Source organism: Leptidea sinapis, chromosome 2, assembly GCF_905404315.1.
Source record: "Leptidea sinapis chromosome 2, ilLepSina1.1, whole genome shotgun sequence".
NCBI lineage: Eukaryota > Metazoa > Arthropoda > Insecta > Lepidoptera > Pieridae > Leptidea > Leptidea sinapis.
The window spans coordinates 19703486-19726340 of record NC_066266.1 but is presented as its reverse complement, the minus strand read 5'-3'; the positions used below and the strand labels follow the sequence as shown (position 1 = coordinate 19726340).

At 35.1% G+C, this 22855-nt stretch overlaps 1 protein-coding gene across 1 annotated transcript; it reads left to right on the top strand.

Annotated features, from left to right (window-relative positions):
- The first annotated feature begins 8924 nt into the window (after window positions 1-8924).
- LOC126973444 (putative nuclease HARBI1) lies at window positions 8925-9924 on the top strand. The gene is made up of 3 exons (XM_050820712.1): window positions 8925-9265; window positions 9444-9574; window positions 9651-9924. Exons 1-3 carry the CDS (start codon window positions 9178-9180, stop codon window positions 9801-9803), a joined length of 372 nt encoding a protein of 123 aa, XP_050676669.1. The 5' UTR covers window positions 8925-9177; the 3' UTR covers window positions 9804-9924.
- The last annotated feature ends 12931 nt before the right edge of the window (window positions 9925-22855 follow it).

The following is a 22855-nucleotide window of genomic DNA, read 5'->3' as shown; positions in this document are numbered from 1 at the left end:
TCATATGCGACTTACGACTAGTGTGAACGGGGTGTAAGGGGGCTTGCATTAAACTCCCGGGTTATGGCATCCCACGCTTAATTTTTTTTCCCAAGCGTAGTCCCGTCCGTCTGTTTGTTTTCCACCACTGAGCTATACTTTTTTTAAATTTACATTAGTAATTTTAGGGGAAAAGACAAACTTCTGCCGTTTATCCATTGCATCAAACAATATCTCTTCTCGATTCGATTTGATTCTCGCAACAACAACAACAATTTGTATTTTGTGGCTTTTTGAACAAATCGCTGTTGTAGGACTTGACTGTCATCTGTATGTCCTGTCATTTACGCACGTAACATTTATTTTTTTGAGTTTATGGCCTGGTATCTAGACCTTTAGGTCAAAAATTTTGTTGTTTGATTGATGCCTGATAATTTTCCAAAAGAATTAAAATGAGATAAATAATTGTATCACAAAAAATGTCATCAAAATAATCACAAACGATGAAAATAATGATAAAAATTCAATTTAGCTCAATTTTGGTAACTAGGCCAAGAAATAAAAAAAGAAACATGAGTTCGTCTTGAGCTACTACTTGAGAATAATCTCAGCTGAGTTGAACTCAAGTAGCGTCTATTAATTAGCGACAGACTTAAGGCATCGTTCACGCCTCAAGTCAGTCTCATCTGAGACGCACTCAAGTACTCTAGTTTGAGATTGATCTATTAATACGGGCCTTAATAACGAACTAGGCCTAATAAACGCAATACCAAGTTTTGAAACAACATGCGAGGAGATCGTTGACTGCCGGCTTGAAACGTAATGAATAGATGACGTGTGTGTGCGAAACGACACAGGGGACGTGTGAGGCGTGCGTATTAAGGCCGTTCCCAATATACAGTCTATCTCTTATTTGAGATAAAAATCGTGACTATCGTTGACTTTTCTGTCCCAATAAACTTATCGGCGGTTATTCACCATATCTGTGCACGCTGTCTGTCAATGGGAGGACGTATTGCTTACGAGCGATAGAAGTTTGTATGGAAATTGCAATTCACGCGTCCCAATATAAGGCGAAAAGATAAGTCATTATCGGGTATATTGGGGCAGCTTCAGATTATTGACAGATAATTACTGACAGTAGAAGTTAGTAAATGATCTCTATCCGTAGTAGATATACTATATATTGAGAACGGCCATAAGAGTGCAATATATCGGACCACTGCGCTGTAGGTGATGTGTATGAAAATTCCGCAAAGCAACAGCTGTGAAGGTAAATACGTACTCAAAGTTTTGTATGACGAGAATCTTATTGCGGATAAACGTGTACTAAGTACGTGTCCATTGATTATATTTTTAGCAGTATTTATTTGGAGTCTCAAAATGAAATTATAGTTAAACGGAAGCGAAGTACTGAACCGTGGCTTACCAAAGACCAATACTATGCTACTAAAACGAGATGCTTTATTTCGCGCGTGGAAAGCCTCTTACAATAAATTAACAATCGAATCTTGTTTACTGTGATTGTGTACAAAATTCATAAATAAAGTATATGAATACTAAGTTATCAATACAAAGTTCCTTCAGAGTATAATTAATCTATTTTACTTTTATCAACCGACTTCAAAAAGGTGGAGGTTCTCAATTCGATCGGTATTTTTTTTATGTATGTACACCGATTAATCTGAGATTTATGATTCGATTTACGTAATTCTTCTTTATTTCGATGTGAAATATGTAGATACCAATTGGTCCAATAAAAAAATTAGATAGTTTGGCCCAGTAGTTTTCATTTTATAAACATTTTTTATAATGTTTTTCTACCTGGATAATATTGTTGTTTTTTGTGTACGGCGGCAATTGTAGGAGTTTTCATTCAACTTGATTTTATATATTTTACTTACTAATATTTGACACCTAAAAAGTAAACAAAAACTACGTTTAACAAAAACCGTCTAAAAACTGAAAAGTATCAAATAACAAAAAATGTAATATAATACACCTCTTATGAAAACATTTACCTTTAATATTAATAAAATACTATTATTTGTATGTGCTACATATTGATAGCTTTGAAGACGGTGCCAAGCCAAATGTAATAGTAGGTAGGTAGGTAGTGCCTACACTCGCCACGAGTGACTTTTAAGCCAGACACGCGTGGCCAGACAACCTTTATAATAATAAGTTTTATTTTGTTTAGGGCTTGGCATCGCTATATGTATATAATTAATGGCATTTCCTATAATACCATCGTATGAAAATTCGAAATCAGATATGAGGTGAAAATCATGTTTTATTGATTCAATTTCGATAGATATACAACCTAATGAATTTAATGGATTTTTGGTATTTCCTAAGCCACTAAATGTAACAATATTTTTATTCAGCTCGGGCATATTTTCTATTATACAAATCTTAACAAGAGTGATTGCTCCGCTTTCGATAAGAAGTAAGGGTTTTGGGGAGAGTGATGTTTGGACTTCGATATAAGGTAATTTTTAAATGTATTTGTGTTAAGATTGTAAGTTTTTAATATTTATCCTTTTTTGCGCTTTGTCCACTAAGATCCATTGGTGGATCGTTTTCCACTTTTATGTCCACTTTGATCCATTAATCAAGACACAAATGAGTGTCAAAAAATCCGTTATAAGGATATTAATACACCGCACTCGGTGTAAACTTGATTAAATATATTTATTTTTACTTTAATGTATAGGCATAATTAATATATTATATTTTTTTTTAGAATTGACGTTAGAATATCATTTCAACAATGGTCTGCCGGTACCACGTCTTCTTTTGAAAAAACCATAAACTGACGTTTAAATAAGTATAAATAAAAATAGTAATATATACTACAGACATTTTTCGTTTTCGCACATAAGAAATTAACAAAAAATTACAGCATTAACGCAACAAGGAAAGTTTTCCCATAATTATTATTATATATATCTTAACAATACTATTATTACATTAAAGTAAAACTATCATTACGGGGAAGAGTCGTCAAGCAATTCTTGCATCATTTTCGCGTTGGATAGTTATACGGACGAGGCTCTGGGCCGATATTCAAAATAGTAATGATATCACTTATTGAAAGTAAAAAAAACATCAATTCGATAAAGTATGCATCAGACCTGATAAAAACGCCCGCACAGCGGCCTTTTTTCTTAATACAATATGGTAAGAGGACGGTCGCTCAATTCCCAATCTGTGGTATCATTAAAAAAAGTCATTTATGTTATAGTAACCTTTACCACACAAACCTTTTTCAACAGTTTTTTTGAATTTCGTAATACATTTTTTTGAACATATTCTGTCACAAATTAATTACCGGATCTAAAGGCATTTAAAGCAAACTTTCCGGAAGCAAAAATAAAAATAGCATATCATTTTAAAAAAAGAATTTCGATTTTTATTTAATTAAGTAAAGTTCATTTATTTTTTTCTAAAAAGTGCCCAATACATAAACAGTCTCCATTAATTAATTCAGTTTGACAGTTTGCAATAAAGGTGTCGTATTTAATCAGAGCTGTACTTCTTTTATTTGAATTTTTATGTGCTGTTCGCATGGCACTATAGTCTGCTACCTTTTGAAAAATATTTAGTAAATGTACCAAATTTGGCTTCCTTCGACCCACAATTTTATTTAAATTCAAGTGTCATCCTTCAACGCAGTTGTTTGTTCGGTGGCGTTCTCGAAATACAGTCCAGATGTCCTTAATGTGTCGGTTTTTTAGTCAAAATTTTTTCATATACGTCTATTCTATTACACGGGTCAACATGAAATTTGACTTTGATTGCAAAGCATTAAATTTCGGTAGTTTAGGTCGTAATTAGACGGAAAAAAAATATATGGCATGAAAAACTTTGCTTTTGTGCTTTGAAGACTGATTGAACGAAATTTTTAAAAATCTCGGATTTTAATTTTTGATTGAAAATAAAACTATTGAAATATTTGGTATTTGAACATCTAATGGGTATTTATTTAATGATTTTTTAACGCCTAAATTAGAGTTACGAACTTTATAAAAGCCTCATTTAACTGCATCGTAAGTTGGTATTTTCGTTACTAAATGTAATCATATACCCCCTAATTCATAGTAGCCTGCTAAATTAAAGCATTGTTAATTCTCACTCTGTCTTCTTCTATTGACCTAAATCAGAATGAGAAAAAAACACTCCTTAGCGGCTGTTTAAAGTTAGCGGACCATTATGAATAAGGGGGTTACTTTTTATATTTCATCCAAAGTTTTTATAAAGTGGGTATAGGCCGATTTTCGGGTGAGATAACATCCTTCTTACATTCTTCTATGGACAACAAAGTTACATTGCTCGCGTGATCGGGCTTACAATGAACAGATTATGACTCTTAATAATAGTATCCTAAAAAAAAAGTACGTTAAGAAAAAATGCATAAGATAGGTACCTAATACACGTGTATATTATAAAACTAGAAATTATCAAAATTCTAATGAAACATAAAAATCTTCTTAAATACAATGATATTTAACAGTATAGGTAGGTTACCTAGACAACATTCGGTGTTTGTAAATGATACACAAACGCACACATGAATAATTTAACATTGCAATAGCACACTACATTACGATTACACGTCAAAGAAGGATAGTAAATGCAATTATCGCAAGTGAAAAAGAGATAAGTCTAATTTGCTAATTACTTCGTATTTGCATAGCAAAAACACAGAATCATTCACCAGATATGATTATTACCGTACACCGTGATTTATCCCTAAAATACGATTATTTCATGAGTTCATGTAATAAAAGTTTTAAAGTGGTAAAACTACATTTAAATTAGGTAAATTAGGTGTTATTGATTTTAAAAAAAATTAATATTGATTATAATATATATATCCATAATGATGATATAAATTATTTGTACAGAAAATAATAAAAAACATACAGACATATGAAAACAAAACCGAAATGTATTAACAATAAGGGTTCCATTTTTTCAATTGTACTAACGACGGCTCCCAAAAAGTTTTAAGTTAACAATTATTATTTCTTGTATATTATATTATTTATGAATGTATTTCTGTTGAGGGTTTATTACAATAAGATAATGGGAGAAACAGAAAATGATCTATTGATTCTTCTGCAGTTAGCAAGGGATATACCGAAAGGGCAGTGTTACTGAAAAAACTCCTACGCAAGCAGATAGCACTTACTGTCTACGTCCGCTACCTACCCTAAAACTTGTTTTTGTAGTTTGATAGTTCAGCTATACGCACTTGTTTATTAAAAAATATTAAATTTCGTATTACATTCACTGCAACAACGCCTTTTTTACATCATTTCCTAAATTGTCCTAAAATATATCTACTACCTCGATCATCCCGCAGCAAACAGGGTAGTTGCGGTATATTCGGAGTATTATCGTATCGTTCCAAATGTGTCGTTGTCGATTTTGCGAGTAGACCTCCTGGTACATACATTCCAAGATTAAGTACTAATAAAATATGAAATAGCCTGCTATTACTAATCTCATTCTATACCGCCTTTATTATAAGGCTTTGAAAGCCAGAACTTATTATAATCATCATAATATTATTTAAGAAAGACGCTCCCTAACTAACTAGAAAACTCAAGATTCGCAATCAAGCGGTTACGAACGCTATGTATTCTGCCTACGATTTCACTTCTGGTTGATTAATCTATGACACATACTAATAGGCCTTGTCGCGCTGCAGTTCAGACATCATATTCTCTATCTTGCTCGAACCACCACGTTAATAATTCGAAATTTATTTGTAAATAAAAAATAAAATCGTGATAAAATACAAATACGAAGTTCTTTTATATAATTTCGTATGGTATGAAATACCTTCACTCTTATATATCTTGCAAACATAGTTTTTACATTTTCGTAAGACACAGGTTGGCATTTTAGATTATTATTGTCACGCCACGAAAACGTGCGGCTTAGTTCGCTGCTATTAGCCGACTATTATGAAATTACGACAATTGTCTGAATTTGTCTGCAACATTTTGCGCGCGCTAGTGCGATATCTACCTCTTTATTGTATATAATATCATTGTTTAAATACCTCTTTGATTGTCAACGTCCCAGTACAAAGTTTGGACTTCCAATATCGGCAGCGCCATAAAACTGCTTGATTTTTGTAGCTGGTTTTTTTGTGGTATTTAAAACCACCGCTAAATACTGTTTTACCTTTTTTTATCATTTGAAATTCTGTTGCCATTATTTTCAATAATTAGATTAATTACGCTAGAAAAATCCGGAAAATGTAATTTGCTAGACATTGGCAGGACTGACATGTTTAATATTTTGTATATGGCCAGACTAGTTAATCTGGTAGAGGTTTCTAGTGTTCCAATATTTCAATAATGAGTTTTGTATATCACCTACCTTACATTTGCAATGGATTTTTTTGACTCTCTTTTGTGCATAAAAATCCATTATGTACAACAGTCTTGATTAATGGATCAAAGTGGAAAAAGATCCATCAATGGATCTTTTCAAATTTCAATCTTAGTGGACAAAGACCTTTCTTGTCACAAATTGGATGCAGAGCATTTGACTTTAGGGTTCCGTTTTGGGGCTGGATAACCGTCTGGCTGTATAGCCTTGAGAAAATCAGATTCATGGGAGTTTTTAATTCACTTCGTTTTGGGGCTGGTTGGTGTTGCAGTAGCTGTCTGTAGTTTTTCAAATTTTGACTGTAGGGCATTGTATGACACCTTCGCGTAACCCAATACAAGTTTAAATGGGTAAGCTATTATTGATCATCGTTTTCATTGGTGCATAGCTGGCGTGGTTCTGAATTATCACGATTGGAGTATCATTAGTGACAAAGTCCGATTGGTTTGTCAAAGCGATGTTGTTATTATCTTTAAATTGTCGTATAATAAAATTTTCTATTGCATGACCTTTTCTTTTACAGCAGCAGCAAAACGGGCTTCTGTTCTTAAAGTAAACGAGTTGAACAAAGTGTCACATTGGTTAGATTCAGATTGGTCGTGTCTCTTTAGTCTCTAGTATCTTCCCTCTTAGTGAAAGGCTGTGGAAGACTATTTTAAGAGTGGTGATTCTCTAGTTGGGGCTAGGCGGCGATTTAATTTACATTTCAAAATTACCCCCAACTAATTTCATCGTGGGCAACAGAGGTTCAGGAAAACGGGCACGAAATTAAACATTTATCCACCGCGTCCATCAACTACTGTGGCCACACCTCAAAACGTCAACACAGTTCGAGAAGAAATTCTCACAAATCCACGGAAGTCCGTTAGGAAGTTAGTAGCTGTTACTGGCCTAAAAAAACCACAGTACATAAAATATTGAAGTTTCAACTCAACTTCCACGCATACAAATTGCAAATTGTGCAAAAATTAAAAGAAGGAGATTACTTAGCGAGAGAAATTTATGTCAAAACGATTATCCATCGTTTTGGGACATAGAAGTCCGCGTAGACGCGATAAGGCAGTATTATTTTAGTGACGAAGCGCATTTTCACCTGGAGGGGTATGTCAATAAACAAAACATACGATACTGGTCAGACTCAAATCCGACACAAAAAACAACAGTGTGGTGTGCGATTTCTGCTAGTGGAGTAATTTTACAGACACAGTAATTGTAGATGGAAAAAGTATTCTGTATAAATCGTGTGGTGATAAAGTGAGACATGTGCAGCGTAAAGAAGATGACAAGAAAAAACGGAATATCACGGATGTTATTAAGTAGACCCCGATGCGCAGCCTAACTTTGTTGCCAAGGACTTAAACCGGTTGCCACCGGTTTTGTTTGACCATGTTGATGTTACACGAATTTTGAAGGATATGTTGAATATGAAAAACGATCTTGTAAAATTTCAGATAAAATTGAGTGCGGAACTTGCTGAAATACGCAACTCCAATCAACAAATAGAAAAAATTAATGTGACGACTCCCCAAAAGAGGAATTCTTCATTAACAGCTGCGACTCCGCCATCACTGCAACCTACTCCTGCAAGAGTAGCACGGAGTTCGATTACCCCGACCAACCGTAAAAACGTGCATAAGAGAGCAGACTTATATATATAGCTACGGCGCCCTTCGGATTGAAACACTGTAATGTTTACACATTACTGCTGCATGGCAGAAATAGGCGCCGTTGTGGTACCCATAATCTAGCCGGCATCCACATCCATCTTCTGATGAGACTACTGAGCCAACAGGGTTTCGCCAAGGCGCTACAAGAAATAAAATACCTCCGAATCGATTTTGGTGCAAGTACAACAATCCGATCTAAGCGGCTTATATAAGGAGTTACAGATATGCTTAACGGGTATTTCAAATCTCAATACCCGTTGGGATGAATTAGATATGATGTTCTCGGCTTTAGAGGACAGGTTTGTTCAAATTGAAAATAAATCAAAGACAATAACCAAAGTTCAATCTGACCTCGAGGCGGCGAAGCTCTGTATTTCAACTTTAAAAAAATTATGTATAAATAAATAAATAAAAACGTAATTGAAACAAGTGAACAATACTGCTTGTAGTTTTTATTTTGACTTTCAATAAGTGATTTCACATCCTATTTTGAATAAAAATATTTGAATTTGAATGCCTCTTAATAAAAATTCGAGAGGGATTGATCCCTTAATCAAGGTAAATTATATTATTATATTAGATACATAGGAACTCGATAGTTAAATCCTAATTGTAAAAAATTAATTTATTGGTAGGTATTGTCTAACAGCCACTGTTATTTTTAATATTTATATATTTAATATGTTATTTTGATATTTTATAAACATTTTAATTTACATACCGCTTAGGTTTTTCCTTTATTTTTGGGTACAAATAAATATCAAATACTTTCTACACGATTCTACTATTTAAATTGTCAAAATTTCTAAGGCCCATTTAATCACATTAAGTGACATATTCAGTTTTATATTAAAAGATAAAGATCTATAAAAACAATATCATTCTAATTGAAACTACTAAAAATCTTTGCTTATATATTTTCATCAAAATTGCTTCTTCTAGCAACCACAGAACTTTTCTTCTAATTACATTTTGTTTAAAAGCTTTTCTATTGAAAATTGTCCACAGGTCATAATATTTCTGTGTCAATATTCCAACCAGAAACAATTTATACTTACAGATCCTTACTGCCCTTGCATTTTATGGGAGAGGGAGCTATCAGGGAGCAGTGGGACTAAATATGAATGGCCCTATGGCACAGCCAACTGTGTCAAAGTGCCTCAAACAAGTAACCGAGGCACTTAATAGTTCATCCACATTAAGGACATAATATATTAAATTTCCCCAAAACAGACAGGAACGAAATTTTATAAAAGAAAGGTGTCGTTTTACTTATAAATAATTTGACAGTTAATAATATGATTCTCCCACAAAGAGTGATGTGCTTGAGAATTTATCATATTTTTAAACGAAATTTCATTAGTAAAATTGCATTTTTGATTTCAGTTTTTAATGAAAAATATGGGTTTCTTGGCATATGTGGATGCAATGACTGTACTCATATAGCTATTGTGAGGCCACAAGAAAATGAGCGTTTTTTTAATAGAAAACATTTTCACTCCATTAATTGTCAAGTGGTGAGCTATCTAGCATAACATACAATTTTTTTATACATTTTACAATAATATATTTATTATTTGTAATCTATTTTAGATATGTGAAGCAAATTGCAAAATAATTAGTATAGATGCCTCATATGGTGGAAATACTCATGACTCATTTATTTGGCAGAATAGTGAAATTTGTGACCACCTGGAGAGTCTCACTAATACCACAGATGAGACCGCTATACTACTTGGTTCTTAGAACAATTTTTATTAAATTTTCATTAATATTATTGTTAACAAATAAAATTACAATATTTCATGTTTACATACTTCATTGTTATGTGTTGTTAATTAAAATATAGATGTAATGTTATGTTTGATTGTATGATTAGTTTTAGATTGATTTGTTTGCTGTGTTTGTTATTCTTGTTTGTTTGTAACTTTCACATTAAGTAATACCTAGTTAGATTTCGGGAGCGAGCGATTGGGTTTTTAAAAAAGAAATTAAAATTAATATTTTAGAATCGAAATAAGAGTTTATTATTTACGACCCGAGCTTACAGAGTTTGATGCAAGACTGATTTTAATAACTAAAATATAAATGCAGAATGTAACTTAAAACTATCTTACCAACTACTGTTATTATAACTAGTCGCCCGCAAGGGCCGACTGATAAGAGAAGTGCTGCGTTAGGCTCTACCGCAGCGTAAGAGCTTAAGTCTCTGTTGCACTATGGGATAGGATATATAACTTCTCCCCCCTTGGACCGAAGTTATCGGAAATGCAGCTTTTCGAGAACTTCAAAGGTTCTTTTAACGAATTCTTACATATATATTAATATACTATAATTATTGAGAATAATGGAGTTAACCCATTTATAATGAGGGCTTCTGATTAACCCTATTTTCCTCCTGATGTGTGTGTGTGCTGATTGTTTTCAGTTTCTGCCGAATGATTATCCTGTTTCCTACAAAGCTTCGTTTTTATTACAGAGGAATACTTATACATAGTGAAAATTAGTGACAATAAGATGACGATCGCGTACAACGAGTAATAAGCGACACTATTTGATTCACTTATTTCACTTTTCACACTGGTTACACTTTTCTTCAGTATTTTATGTATATATTTAGTTCAAATGTTGAATATCATCCAATCTGATTCCTTTTAAATCTACAGGTTCTATATCTGCGGCATTTGAGATTTGTTCCTGTAAATCAAGTAAGTTAATAATGGGTATAGGCATATAACTCGTTTGTAGAGAGTAAGAACGCCGGTTTTGGATTTGGATAGAGTCTATGGAGACATCGCATTGTTCTCCTATGGTTATAATGTATGTTCCCCGTATACGCTCCTTTGAATCTTCATTGTCACAAGTTTGAGATATGAGTTTGTAATATTTGGAGTATACTATCCAACTATTTGGGGCGATTCTTTCGATTTTCAGGTTTTCAGACTCTACCTGGCGTGATGAACAGCGTGATAGGTTATGGTGGTACTTCATGAGTTGCTCGATACAGGTTTCCTCCGCATATTGAACGAGTTTATTTTCAGAGCAGAGGTATTCTTTAGCTGTGATCTCCTGGTACGGTTGTTGTATCGGGCGGTATCGAACACCTTCTACTAATATGTATGGAAATTCAGGAATAACAATTAAGGTGTGGTTATTGGAATCGTTGGACCCTATCAATTTATCGTTTCGAATAAATATTTTGTATATAGACTTTAATTTTATGCCAGTCCTTATTGTGAAGAAGTGTAGATGTTTATTTTTTAATTGGTCGCATTCAGATCGTTTTGGAGCTTTTTATACTTAATGTGGTCTTTAAAATATTTGGTTACAGCGTTTTTTTGTTCATTTGTCCAAGGTACAAGTGTCCTCTTTTTTTTGCAGATGTGTTGTAAGTAAGTACTTGGGAAGTTGAAGCAACTTGCTCGTGTCTATCCAGGTTAATATTTTGCGACGGACCTGCTTCTTCTAATCCTATCATTTCTTCGTCCATGTTCAATTCTATCTCATCTAAAGTTTTTTCTTGATATTCATCCGCTTTTCCATCTTCCATCAATAGTAAAAGTTTTGAAATTTTTGCAGTTTGATAAACGTAGCTGGGTAACCTGTAATTGTTTTTGTGTACACTCAGGGTGTGACCCGGTAAATGTAGCTAGTTTTTCGAGCTCTAATTCAGTCGTTGTAAATAGATGGGTCATCGTTGCTAGATGTTTTCGCAAGCGCGTTGATGTAAGAGTTTTATAGTTTTTGGCACCACTTGCTTTTGCATATTTCTCTAAAATTTTGTAGCCACAAACAGTTGTTCCACCTTCTTTTACAAAAAGCAAATTATTGTCGTTTTTAACATACATGTGTCTCACTGATAACATTTTTTTAACATCGTCTTGCACTTCAGTACCTACTTTGGTAATAGGATTTTGATCGAAGTTCGTCGTTCTTTCGTTTCGGACCGAAACTACGTGTTTCGATTTTTGTAATAGGGCTCCTGAAAAAAACTCGCGCGTGCGTCACTGCTCGCTTGAGTCCCTACTTCTAGCCTACTGTGTAGAGGCCGCCGCGCGTACTTACGATTTCGATACCTACACGGGGAGTGAGACAGGCCTGGCATAGACCTCACCGGTCGAGCCCTAAACCTGTTCGTGACCGATCACCTCATCCCGGCAAATAACCTGCTGTTGAAGCGGGCACGGAAACTCAAGGCCGACAGAAATATTGCTTACCTTTGGGTAAAATACTAGTGACTGTAAAATACTAGTGTTATTTAATTATTTTATTTTATATTCAGTTTTAAGACACTTCTGCCATCACTAGACTCTACTCTACACTAGCACGAAAATCTGACTCCTCGAAAGCGATGACTATTAATAACAATTTCGATTTTTATAGCATCAATTCACTTTCATGTTTTATATTACCTTTTTCAATTTTGCCCATTAAAATTAAGTTATTCACATTTATCCTTCAAATCTCATTTCTAAATTATAAATAGATTAAGTATATTTAAATATTAAACACTCATTGTAACCGTAATACAGAAATAAGTTAAGTATTTTTATATTTTATAGTCATTCAAACATTGTTTACAAGGCTAGCTGTGACTGACAATTCCTTTTTACTTTTAAAATTTATATAACCATTGCCTCTTTATTTTTTATTTTTCTTTATTTAGCCTCAAAACTTTTTCTAGCTAAAGCGCTTACCGAAAGTAAATTCGCTGAAAGTTTAGGTACAAAATACACATCAGTAATAAAGTTTATATACAAAAAATTCGAAGCAATTTACAAACAATGGCTGAACAACTTAGAGATGAAATGGCAATAGTATTACAGGGAAAAATTTTGTGCTTAAAAGTTGGTATCGCATCAGTAGCAACAAGATGCATTTTGGTTATTAAGTACACAGAAGAATCAGGTCAAGTCATATCATTTTAAAACAATTGGCAGTAACCGAAATTTTTAAGCGACATACGTCAGATCATTTTAAAGATTTGCTTTTATATAATCTTTAAAAATTCACACAACAAATTTTTAGTATTACTACTGACAATGCCGCAAATATGATAAAGATGACGAAATTAATAAATGAATCTAACACATACGTTACATCTGATACAGAAGAAGTAGGTAGTGTATATATTTGAATTGTTTTCAATAATCCTAATTCTTTTTTTATGTATTTATAAATACACAGTTTACATGAAGCGACTGTTAATTTTTATTATACTTTTCAATAAGTATTGTTAATCAGGAACTTTTCAAAAGTTTCACTTCTACCGTGTGTGACTTGCAAATTAATGTAAGCATTTTTAGCATTTAAAACTGCTTCTGTAGACTTTTGATTCCACCAAGGCAACCGAGGATATTTGAATGTTTTTTGTGAACAAGAACTAGTGACATTATTAATATTAGAACTTTTTGAAAACTGACATCTAGGGTGTCTATGATCTAGTGCCCATTAATTGTAATGGGCGCGGCGCATCGCCGCAGTGCCGCTCAGGGTTCTTGAAAAACTTTTGGTTTGTTTTATTTAATGAAGGATTCGGATTAGAAGTATTGTAAAAACTCACAATACTCAGTTCTTTGTTATTAATTGTAATTTCAATGCAAACATCCTGTAGAGCACTATCAAAATATGTATTTATGTTAGAAAATATAATAAAGGGTGATCCAACTAGAGATACTTTTTTTAATAGCCTTTTATTGAAGATCACGTGTGAGTCGTGTCATGCTGTCATGTTATTTATGTTTAGTATTGTTTGGCATTTCATAATGGAAAGACTTACGCCTCAACAACGTTTACAAAACGTTCAACTTTATCACGAAAATTCACGTTCTGTGAAGAATGTGTTTCGAGAACTTCATAACAACATAATCGGCCTACTGAGCGTCCTATTCGCAACACCATCACCCATTTTGAGACCCAGCATTCATTATTGGATAATATTCGACCGAATAGACTACGTCCAGCACGCAGTGAAGTATATATAGCGGCCATGTTGACAGTGTACACGAAGACCGTGGAGAGTCGATTTGGCGCCGTTCGCAGCAACTCGGACTGACGTATGGAACGACTCGGCGCATTTCCGTCGAGATCTTAAATTGATAGCGTACAAAATACAACTTGTGCAACAACTGAAGCCGCTTGACCTTCCCAAGTGACATCGCTTCGCTCTATGGGCTCTTGAAAAGTTCTGAGAACATCCGACGTTTACGAGGCAAATTTTGTGCAGTGATGAGGCCCATTTCTGACTCAATCGGTATGTAAACAAGCAAAATTATCGCATTTGGGACGAAGAGCAACCTGAAGAGATTCAAGAGCTGCCACTTCATCCAGAAAAACAACGGTTTGGAGTGGTTTGTGCCGATGTTAATGAAGAAAAATGATGCCGATGAGAACGTAACCGTGAATGGCGACCGTTATCATGCCATGATAACCGACTATTTGATGCCTGAAATTGAAACTCGTGATCTGGGCCACATTTGTTGTGTTCAGTCTATCATAATCGAAATGGACGCTATTGAGGTAACTGGTAACTGATACGCCCTGCCCATTACAATGCAGTGCCGCTCAGGATTCTTGAAATACCCAAAAATTCTGAGCGGCTCTACAATTGCGCTCGACACCTTGAGACATAAGATGCTAAGTCTCATTTGCCCAGTAATTTCACTGCCTACGGCGACCTACAAAACGCTGTGAAGCAGTAATGCTTACAAATTACTGCTTCAAAGCAGTAATAGGCGCCGTTGTGGTACCCATAATCTAGCCGGCATCAGGGTGTCAAGGAGCCTCCCGCTGGTAATTATTTGTACGAAAACGACGACGAAAAATAAAAAAAAAATGGATTCATCCGTTATTGCAGACATGACACGAATATGGCCAGTTTGCAATTTGTTTTCAAGAATTGTAAAAACAAGGAGACAAATTTTTCGGTTATGTTAGAATGAGTGTGGCTTCATTTGACGAATTACTGAAACTTTTATATGACACCATAAAAGGACAAGATACAAAGTTTCGTAATTGTATCAAACCCGAAGAGAAATTGGTGATCGCACTACGGTAAGTTAAATCAAAAAATTTATTGTAATTATAATTTTAATGGCAATGTAGGTATGACATAAAAGTAGTAGCTTATGGCAGGGGAGGTAATTACTAAGATCCATTATAATGATCCAGATGACACAGAACCAGGTTCGGTGTTCTGGGAATATGATGATTCCGGAGACAGTGCAGATTCCTGATTCCATGTTGCAGTTTGACTAGGCGGAGCTAATGGCGGTGGTGGTGGTGGGTTATTAGTTCTCGCAAAGGGAGGTGTCTTTGAAGGTTCTTGGTTGTAGTTACATGATCGTGCGAAATCCCAAGATGAGTTACAATAATTGTACCCAGAAGTTTGGGCTTCAGTAATAACTTGAAGAAGTTGAGTTTTTGTTCGTAGGCGCAAATTTTAAGGCACTTTTTTAATTTCATCTACCAACGACAGTAAAAAAGTCTATCTTCACCATCTTCACTCTTTTTTAATTCTACATTGCTAATTAGTACGCTACTTAGGCGGCCCCTAGACCTACAATAACATTGTACAATATATTTAATTGGGCAATGAGATTGAATTGCGTTTTGAATCCAAACGGTCAATTATATTGCACAATAATAAGAACTGTGCAAATTGTGCAATGTTTTCTTGTTCAGTCGGAGAATAGTTTGATCCCGAGCAACATGTCCACACAAGATTTAGCTGCAGCTGCAGCTATAGTGTTATTGCTTGTGGCTAAGCGTAAACGTAAACGAACACGTCGTTGGTCCAAACGAAAATTTCTTAAAAGACTTGATGTTAACTGAGGAAAAAGACTTCAAAAATTTTGTGCGACTGGACTTGGAACAGTTTCAAGTGCTACTAGAATTGGTCACACCATTAATTGAGAAAAAAATACAAACATGAGGGAAGCAATACCACCTTTTCAACGGCTTTCAATAACATTACGGTATCTAGCTACTGGGAATACTCTAGAAGATTTGAAGTTTCATAGTGCTATTTCCCCACAAAGTCTTTCCTTAATAATTATGGAAACCTGCGAAGCCATATTACATGTTTTGAAGAAATTAATCAAGGTAAATAAAGACATCTTTTCATTTATTATATTTTTTAATAAACATTTATTTATTTAGCTTTATATATTGCGACATGTCTTTAGCATAATTTTCCTGTTGAGAATTGTCCATGTTCTGCTGTATATCCTGTTGAGAGTAGTACATGTTCTGTTGGTAATGTGGCAGCTCCTCAGGTGGAAGTTCAGAATAGCGAGGTGATGGCGTGCTGTTGTTATTTGTTGGAGTTGGCGTGGATCTGGCATATGTCTGAGATGGATTTATTGGTACTGTTGAAGTATTTGTCTGCTGGTAATGTGGCAGCTCCTCAGGTGGAAGTTCAGAATAGCGAGGTGATGGCGTGCTGTTGTAATTTGTTGGAGTTGGCGTGGATCTGGCATATGTCTGAGATGGATTTATTGGTACTGTTGAAGTATTTGTCTGCTGGTAATGTGGCAGCTCCTCACGTCGAAGTTCAGAATAGCGAGGCGATGGCGTGCTGTTGTAATTTGTTGGAGTTGGCGTGGATCTGGCATATGTCTGAGATGGATTTATTGGTACTGTTGAAGTATTTATCTGCTGGTAATGTGGCAGCTCCTCACGTGGAAGTTCAGAATAGCGAGGCGATGGCGTGCTGTTGTAATTTGTTGGAGTTGGCGAGGATCTGGCATATGTTTGAGATGGATTTATTGGTACTGTTGAAGTATTTGTCTGCTGGTAATGTGGCAGCTCCTCACGTGGAAGTTCAGAATAGCGAGGCGATGGCGTGCTGTTGTAATTTGTTGGAGTTGGCGTGGATCTGGCATATGTCTGAGATGGATTTATTGGTACTGTTGAAGTATTTGTCTGCTGGTAATGTGGCAGCTCCTCACGTGGAAGTTCAGAATAGCGAGGCGATGGCGTGCTGTTGTAATTTGTTGGAGTTGGCGTGGATCTGGCATATGTCTGAGATGGATTTATTGGTACTGTTGAAGTATTTGTCTGCTGGTAATGTGGCAGCTCCTCACGTGGAAGTTCAGAATAGCGAGGCGATGGCGTGCTGTTGTAATTTGTTGGAGTTGGCGTGGATCTGGCATATGTCTGAGATGGATTTATTGGTACTGTTGAAGTATTTGTCTGCTGGTAATGTGGCAGCTCTTCAGGTGAAAGTTCAGAATTTTGCTGTGTAGAATAGTTTATAAAATAGCGAGGCGATGGCGTGCTGTTGTAATTTGTTGGAGTTGGCGTGGATCTGGTATATATCGGAGATGGAGTTTATTGTTACTGTTGGACTATTTATTTTAACCGAATTGCGATGTAAAAGACATAATTGTCCCTCCATGATAATGGCAGCAATAGCACTTTTAGCAAAGATTTGTTGTGTTGGTACCATTTTCTTTAAATCTGCAGCACAAGACAAAGCCCAATTTTCATATTCGTCTGGCTTCTGTCTAAGACGGTTAACTGCAAGTTGCATGAGTTCATCATCAGATTTCCTCTTTAATTTTTTATCTTTTGTCTTCGGAAGTGCATAGGATGTAGTCGGTACTTGATCAGCTTCAGTGGTTGAACTATTTTCCTCAAAAAGATAAATAATTTGTTATTTTGTTTTCAGCTACCACAAACTGCCGAGGAATGGAAAAAAGTTGCCAAGGATTTTGAGAAACAGTGGAATGCTCCTCATGTTATCGGTGCTATATATGGGAAACATGTGGAAATAAAGAAACCTCCTGGTTCTGGATCATACTACTATAACTACAAAAAAACATTCAGTATTGTGTTGATGGCGGTTGTAAATGCTAACTACGAGTTCATTATGGTTGACGTAGGGACTAATGGACGTGTATCAGATGGAGGTGTGCTGCAGAATACAACATTTGGACAGCAATTAAAAAATAAAACTTTAAATATCCCACCACCTGCATTGTTGCCTAAGTTCCCGAAAGCTCCCAAACTTTTTTGTTGAGGATGATGCCTTTCCAATGTCTCAAAATTTACTGAAACCGTATAGCCAAACTGGATTAACAAAAGAGAAAAGAATATATAACTAAAGGAAATCGCGTGCTAGAAGGATGGTTGAAAGTGTTTTCGGTATACTAGCTACTCGTTTTGGAGTATTTCAAAGAGCATTTCCTTTTGATCCTACAAAAATTAGGAAAATTGTTTTGGCTTGTTGTTATCTACACAATTTTTTGAGTAATTCCGTTACTACTTATCTTCATCATTCATGTTTCGTGAAGATAACGAGTCAGGAATAATACACTCACCATCAAAGGAAGTATTTCAGTTGACAGAATTGGAAAAAATCAATAAAAAAAATTCACTGATAATCGCAAAACAAGCACGGGACGAATACAATGAATTTTATAATAACGAAGGTGCAGTTCCCTGGCAAGAGGAAATGGTTTCGTAAAACATACCTACAACTTTATGTATTCATTTAAATAAAATAAATAAATATTTACCTGTGTATAATTATTGCCCAAATTAGAATGTTCACTCTCTCCTCCCGGACTACGTATAGTAGACTGAATATCCATACTAGACTGTAAATCCGATGCGGTTTCATGGTCTTGTAAAAAAGACATTTCATTAAAATACCATAAAGTAGGTTGGTATATGTCGTCTGTACCAGATCCGGATTTCATCGACTGAAGGTGTTTCTTGAGTTCCTTCCGGTAGTTGGTTCTGAATTGAATTTCTTCTTCACGTCATCTTTGCTTGCCTCAGGAAACATCTCTTTATATTTGGACAACAATGTTTCGTAATCAGCTTTTTTTTTATCACGGTCATGATATTCTTTGCTCTTGACATTCCACAAAGACGACAATTCTCTGTACAATTGGATACATTCAACGATAAACTCTCTTTCCTTAACTTTCGTATTATCTTTTTCTGCCATTTTTGGGAAGCGTGCGCGCGTGTGTCCCCTTCCCGACGAATCACAGACTAAAAATATTGCGCAATACTGACCCTACACGACGCAATGGAAAAATATGGTACAATAAAAATTAAACTCGCTCAAACTTTTGTTCAATCATTGCCTAATCTTCAATATTAAGCCTAATCGGTCAATTATATTGCACAATTCGAAATATTGTGCAATATAATTGATCATCTAGGGCTGACTTTAGTTCAGCTCCTATGTCATCTTCTTTTTTTCTTTTGTTTCGTTTTGTCGGAGGTTATGCAACTGGTTTATTGACTTCCTCTGTTTCAATGTTCGAATAAGTTGGATTGATAGATACTGTCTCCTTTAAAAACATTAACTGATTATAAAATATATATAGAACCTTTTTCTTTGCTGGTGATCCACTGTTGGTGGTATTTTCTCTTACAGCTTTCACGAAATTATCCCTGATATTTTTCACTTTTTTTGTATTTCATTTCCTGTAATAATAAATTTCTTAATATTAATAAGTGATATATTTTCTAATAAAAAATTTACACATATTAATGTCTAACTAGCTTTAAATTTAATTTATTTAATCGGCAGGCCGAATTAAAATCTTTTTTGTTAGAATGCGTCCAGTTTCCAGATAGGCATACTTCAGAAAACTTAGCTCAAGAATTAAAAAGAATAACAGATATTTGGGATATAACAAATAAAATTGTAGCAGCAACGAGTGATAACGCTTCTAATAAAAAAAGCTGCTATAAGACTTAATAATTGGAAGCAAATACCTTGTTTCCAATCTGCATTAAAAGAAATAAAAGATATTACAACAAAAATTCAACACATAATTGAATTATTTCGTAGAAGTCCACTTGAATCAGACCGATAAAAAATATGCAAAAAAAAGCTAGATGAACCACTATTGAAGCTTAAACAAGACGTTTCCACACGCTGGAACTCCACATGTGATATGTTCGAAAGGGTGCTAAAAAATTAAAAACAGCGTTATGTCCACAATTGCAATAGATTATCCAGACACTATAAATATTAAATCTGAAGATATTGAAGTTTGAGAATCGGCAATAGAAATACTTTCTTTATTCAAAGATGTAACTGAGCAGATGAGAGTTCAGAAAATAACGTAACAATATCAGAGGCGTAACAATATCAATACAATATCTGCTATCGCAGATATTTTTGTATTATTAATTTTAAGATGTGTCTGTACATATCAGGTTCTTTTAATTGATTTCTCTCAGAAAGAAATGTCTAAAATTTTTATTTTCGCCACATCCGGACTCTGTTTTACGGATGATCCAAGTGCTTTTAAACGAAATTACAACAAGGTTTGCGGGAATCGAAGAAACCAATATTTTTTCTGAGAGCACTGTATTAGATCCCAGATTTAAAAAATACGGGTTTAAGAATGAGTATGCTTATGTGAGAGCCTGTACTAATTTAAAAAGCCTTGGCCGGGCTAATACTAATTCACAACACATGTACGATAGAGCCCCCATCTTCGTCACTGCCGCATAACCATAAAAATAGCATTTGGGATGAGTTTGATGAGCAAGTGGACGTGATAATGAGAAATACCAATCCGACTGCAGGGGGTATTTTCAAAGTCGATAAATACCTTGACGAACCCCGTTTATCTAAGGGCCAAACCACAACACTGCGTTGCGGCGCCGCAACGCAAAAATCTACGGCGCAGCAGAACACATCGTGGAAATTTCTGATGCGACGACGCATCGCAAGAGCTTGCTATGCGCCGTCGCCTATGCAGTGGAATTTCCATAAAAGTGACTTTAACTATTTATATTATTTAATAAGCATACTAGACTGGAATGGATTGTATAGTCTAGACAATCCTAACACAGCTTTAGATTATTTTTATAGTAAAATTAAAAATATTATAGACACTTGTGTACCACGTAAAAAATATTTTCAGGAAAGAAACAGATTGACATATTATCCAGTGTGGTATACTGCGTCTTTAATAAGAAGTGTAAAACGTAAATACATACTTCATAAGAAATATAAAAAAAGTAAATTACCGTGTGATTATTTAGCTTTTTCTCAGTGTAGAGCTCTAGTTAAGAAAGATACAGCGATTGCACGAGACCTCTATCAGAATCGGGTACAAAATCACCTTGCAAAGGACATAAAAGCATTTTGGAGCTACGTAAGGTCACAAAGAGGTAACATGAGCCGTTATAAATTACTAAAAAATGGGCAGGTTCTCTCTAATCACGATATGGCAAATGAATTTGCTAGGAACCTAGTAAATATAGGCCGGTTGCAAGCTATCCGATGCACAACATGGGTTCCGTCCAGGAAGAGGCACAGCGGGAAATTGGCTACATTTAATGACACAGATAGTCCCAGCGGTGGATTCTGGAGGCCAGGTGGATGTAGCATATTTTGATAGTATGTTGACTGTGGCGGGTTCCATTCTGAGGAATACTATACTAGATCAGGTGTAAGTCAGGGCAGCAATTTAGGACCCCTCCAATTTATCATTATGATTAATGATCTGCCAGAAATCGTCCGTGAATCAACATGTTTGTTATTTGCTGATGACCTTAAGCTTTCGCTGCAAATAAAAGACGAATTGGATCATATCAAATTACAAGATGATATTAATAGAATATTAAAATGGAGTCAGGGATAATAAATTATATTTTAACATTTACAAATGCTCGGTGACATCATTTAGTCGATCTCGGTATCCACAGCATTACACATACCATCCTAGACAACCAGCTTTTGCAGCGTGTCAACAAAATCAAAGATCTTGGAGTTCGTTTCAATGCGGATTGTAACTTCCGTGAACACATTGTTGATATTTGTAAGAAATCATACAGAAACCTTGGATTTATTCTTGGCATGGTTGGGTATAATAGAAACTAGGAGGGACGTAATCCTGGTTATATATTTATGGAAAATTTTGCGTGGTATGGTGAGTCATCCAGCCTTACTGGAGCGAATAGGTCTGTGGGTACCGGATGGACGCGCTACAAGGCGAAGACGACAGCAGCTGCTCGTAATTCCGCGAGCGACAACCAATATTATGCGAGACACGCCTTTTACAGTCGCTTTACGAAATTTAAATGAACTTTCGCATAGGATTGACTTGTTTGCTTGCTCACTGAACGAGTTTAAAATTAGAGTAGTTGTTGTATGTTCTAGTAATAGTAATTAGTATAGTAATAATCTAGTATAGTAGGTATAGATTGTTAGTAGTAGCTCTAAGATTTATGTTTATATTAATTTAAATACTTAAATTTAAGTCAAGCCTGTATCGCAATAGGTCACTCTGTAAGGATAGGGGCTTTATTGGTTAAATAAATAAATAAAATATTTGTTATTTTTTTTTATTTACTTACATATTAACAATGCTTACTATGTCGTTTGTTCCGACTGCAATAACATCAAATGTCATATTTGTCCTCGTAACTTCAAAAGTGTCGCCTCGCCTCATTTGAACTTCCCCAGTGCAGACAACACTCCGCGCTATGTTCCAGTCGCGCGCAAAAGGGCAATGCAAATGGATGAGTTTGAAAGAGAAGGACTAAAACTTCTCAAGGAGCCGGAAAATCGCCATATGTCCTTTTTCAGAGCTATATTGCCATCTATTCAAGAATTTTCCGACCGAGAAACTCTCCGTTTCCAAAGTAAAGTTATACAAATTATAGATGAAATGCGGTATGGACAAACATCATCATATGTGAGTGGCCCATCAACGTCTCACCAACCACCATATGGGTATCAAACAGCAAATTTTCAAAGTACATACATTTCTGATTTTAATAATTCAATTACATCTCCAGAAACATCTCAA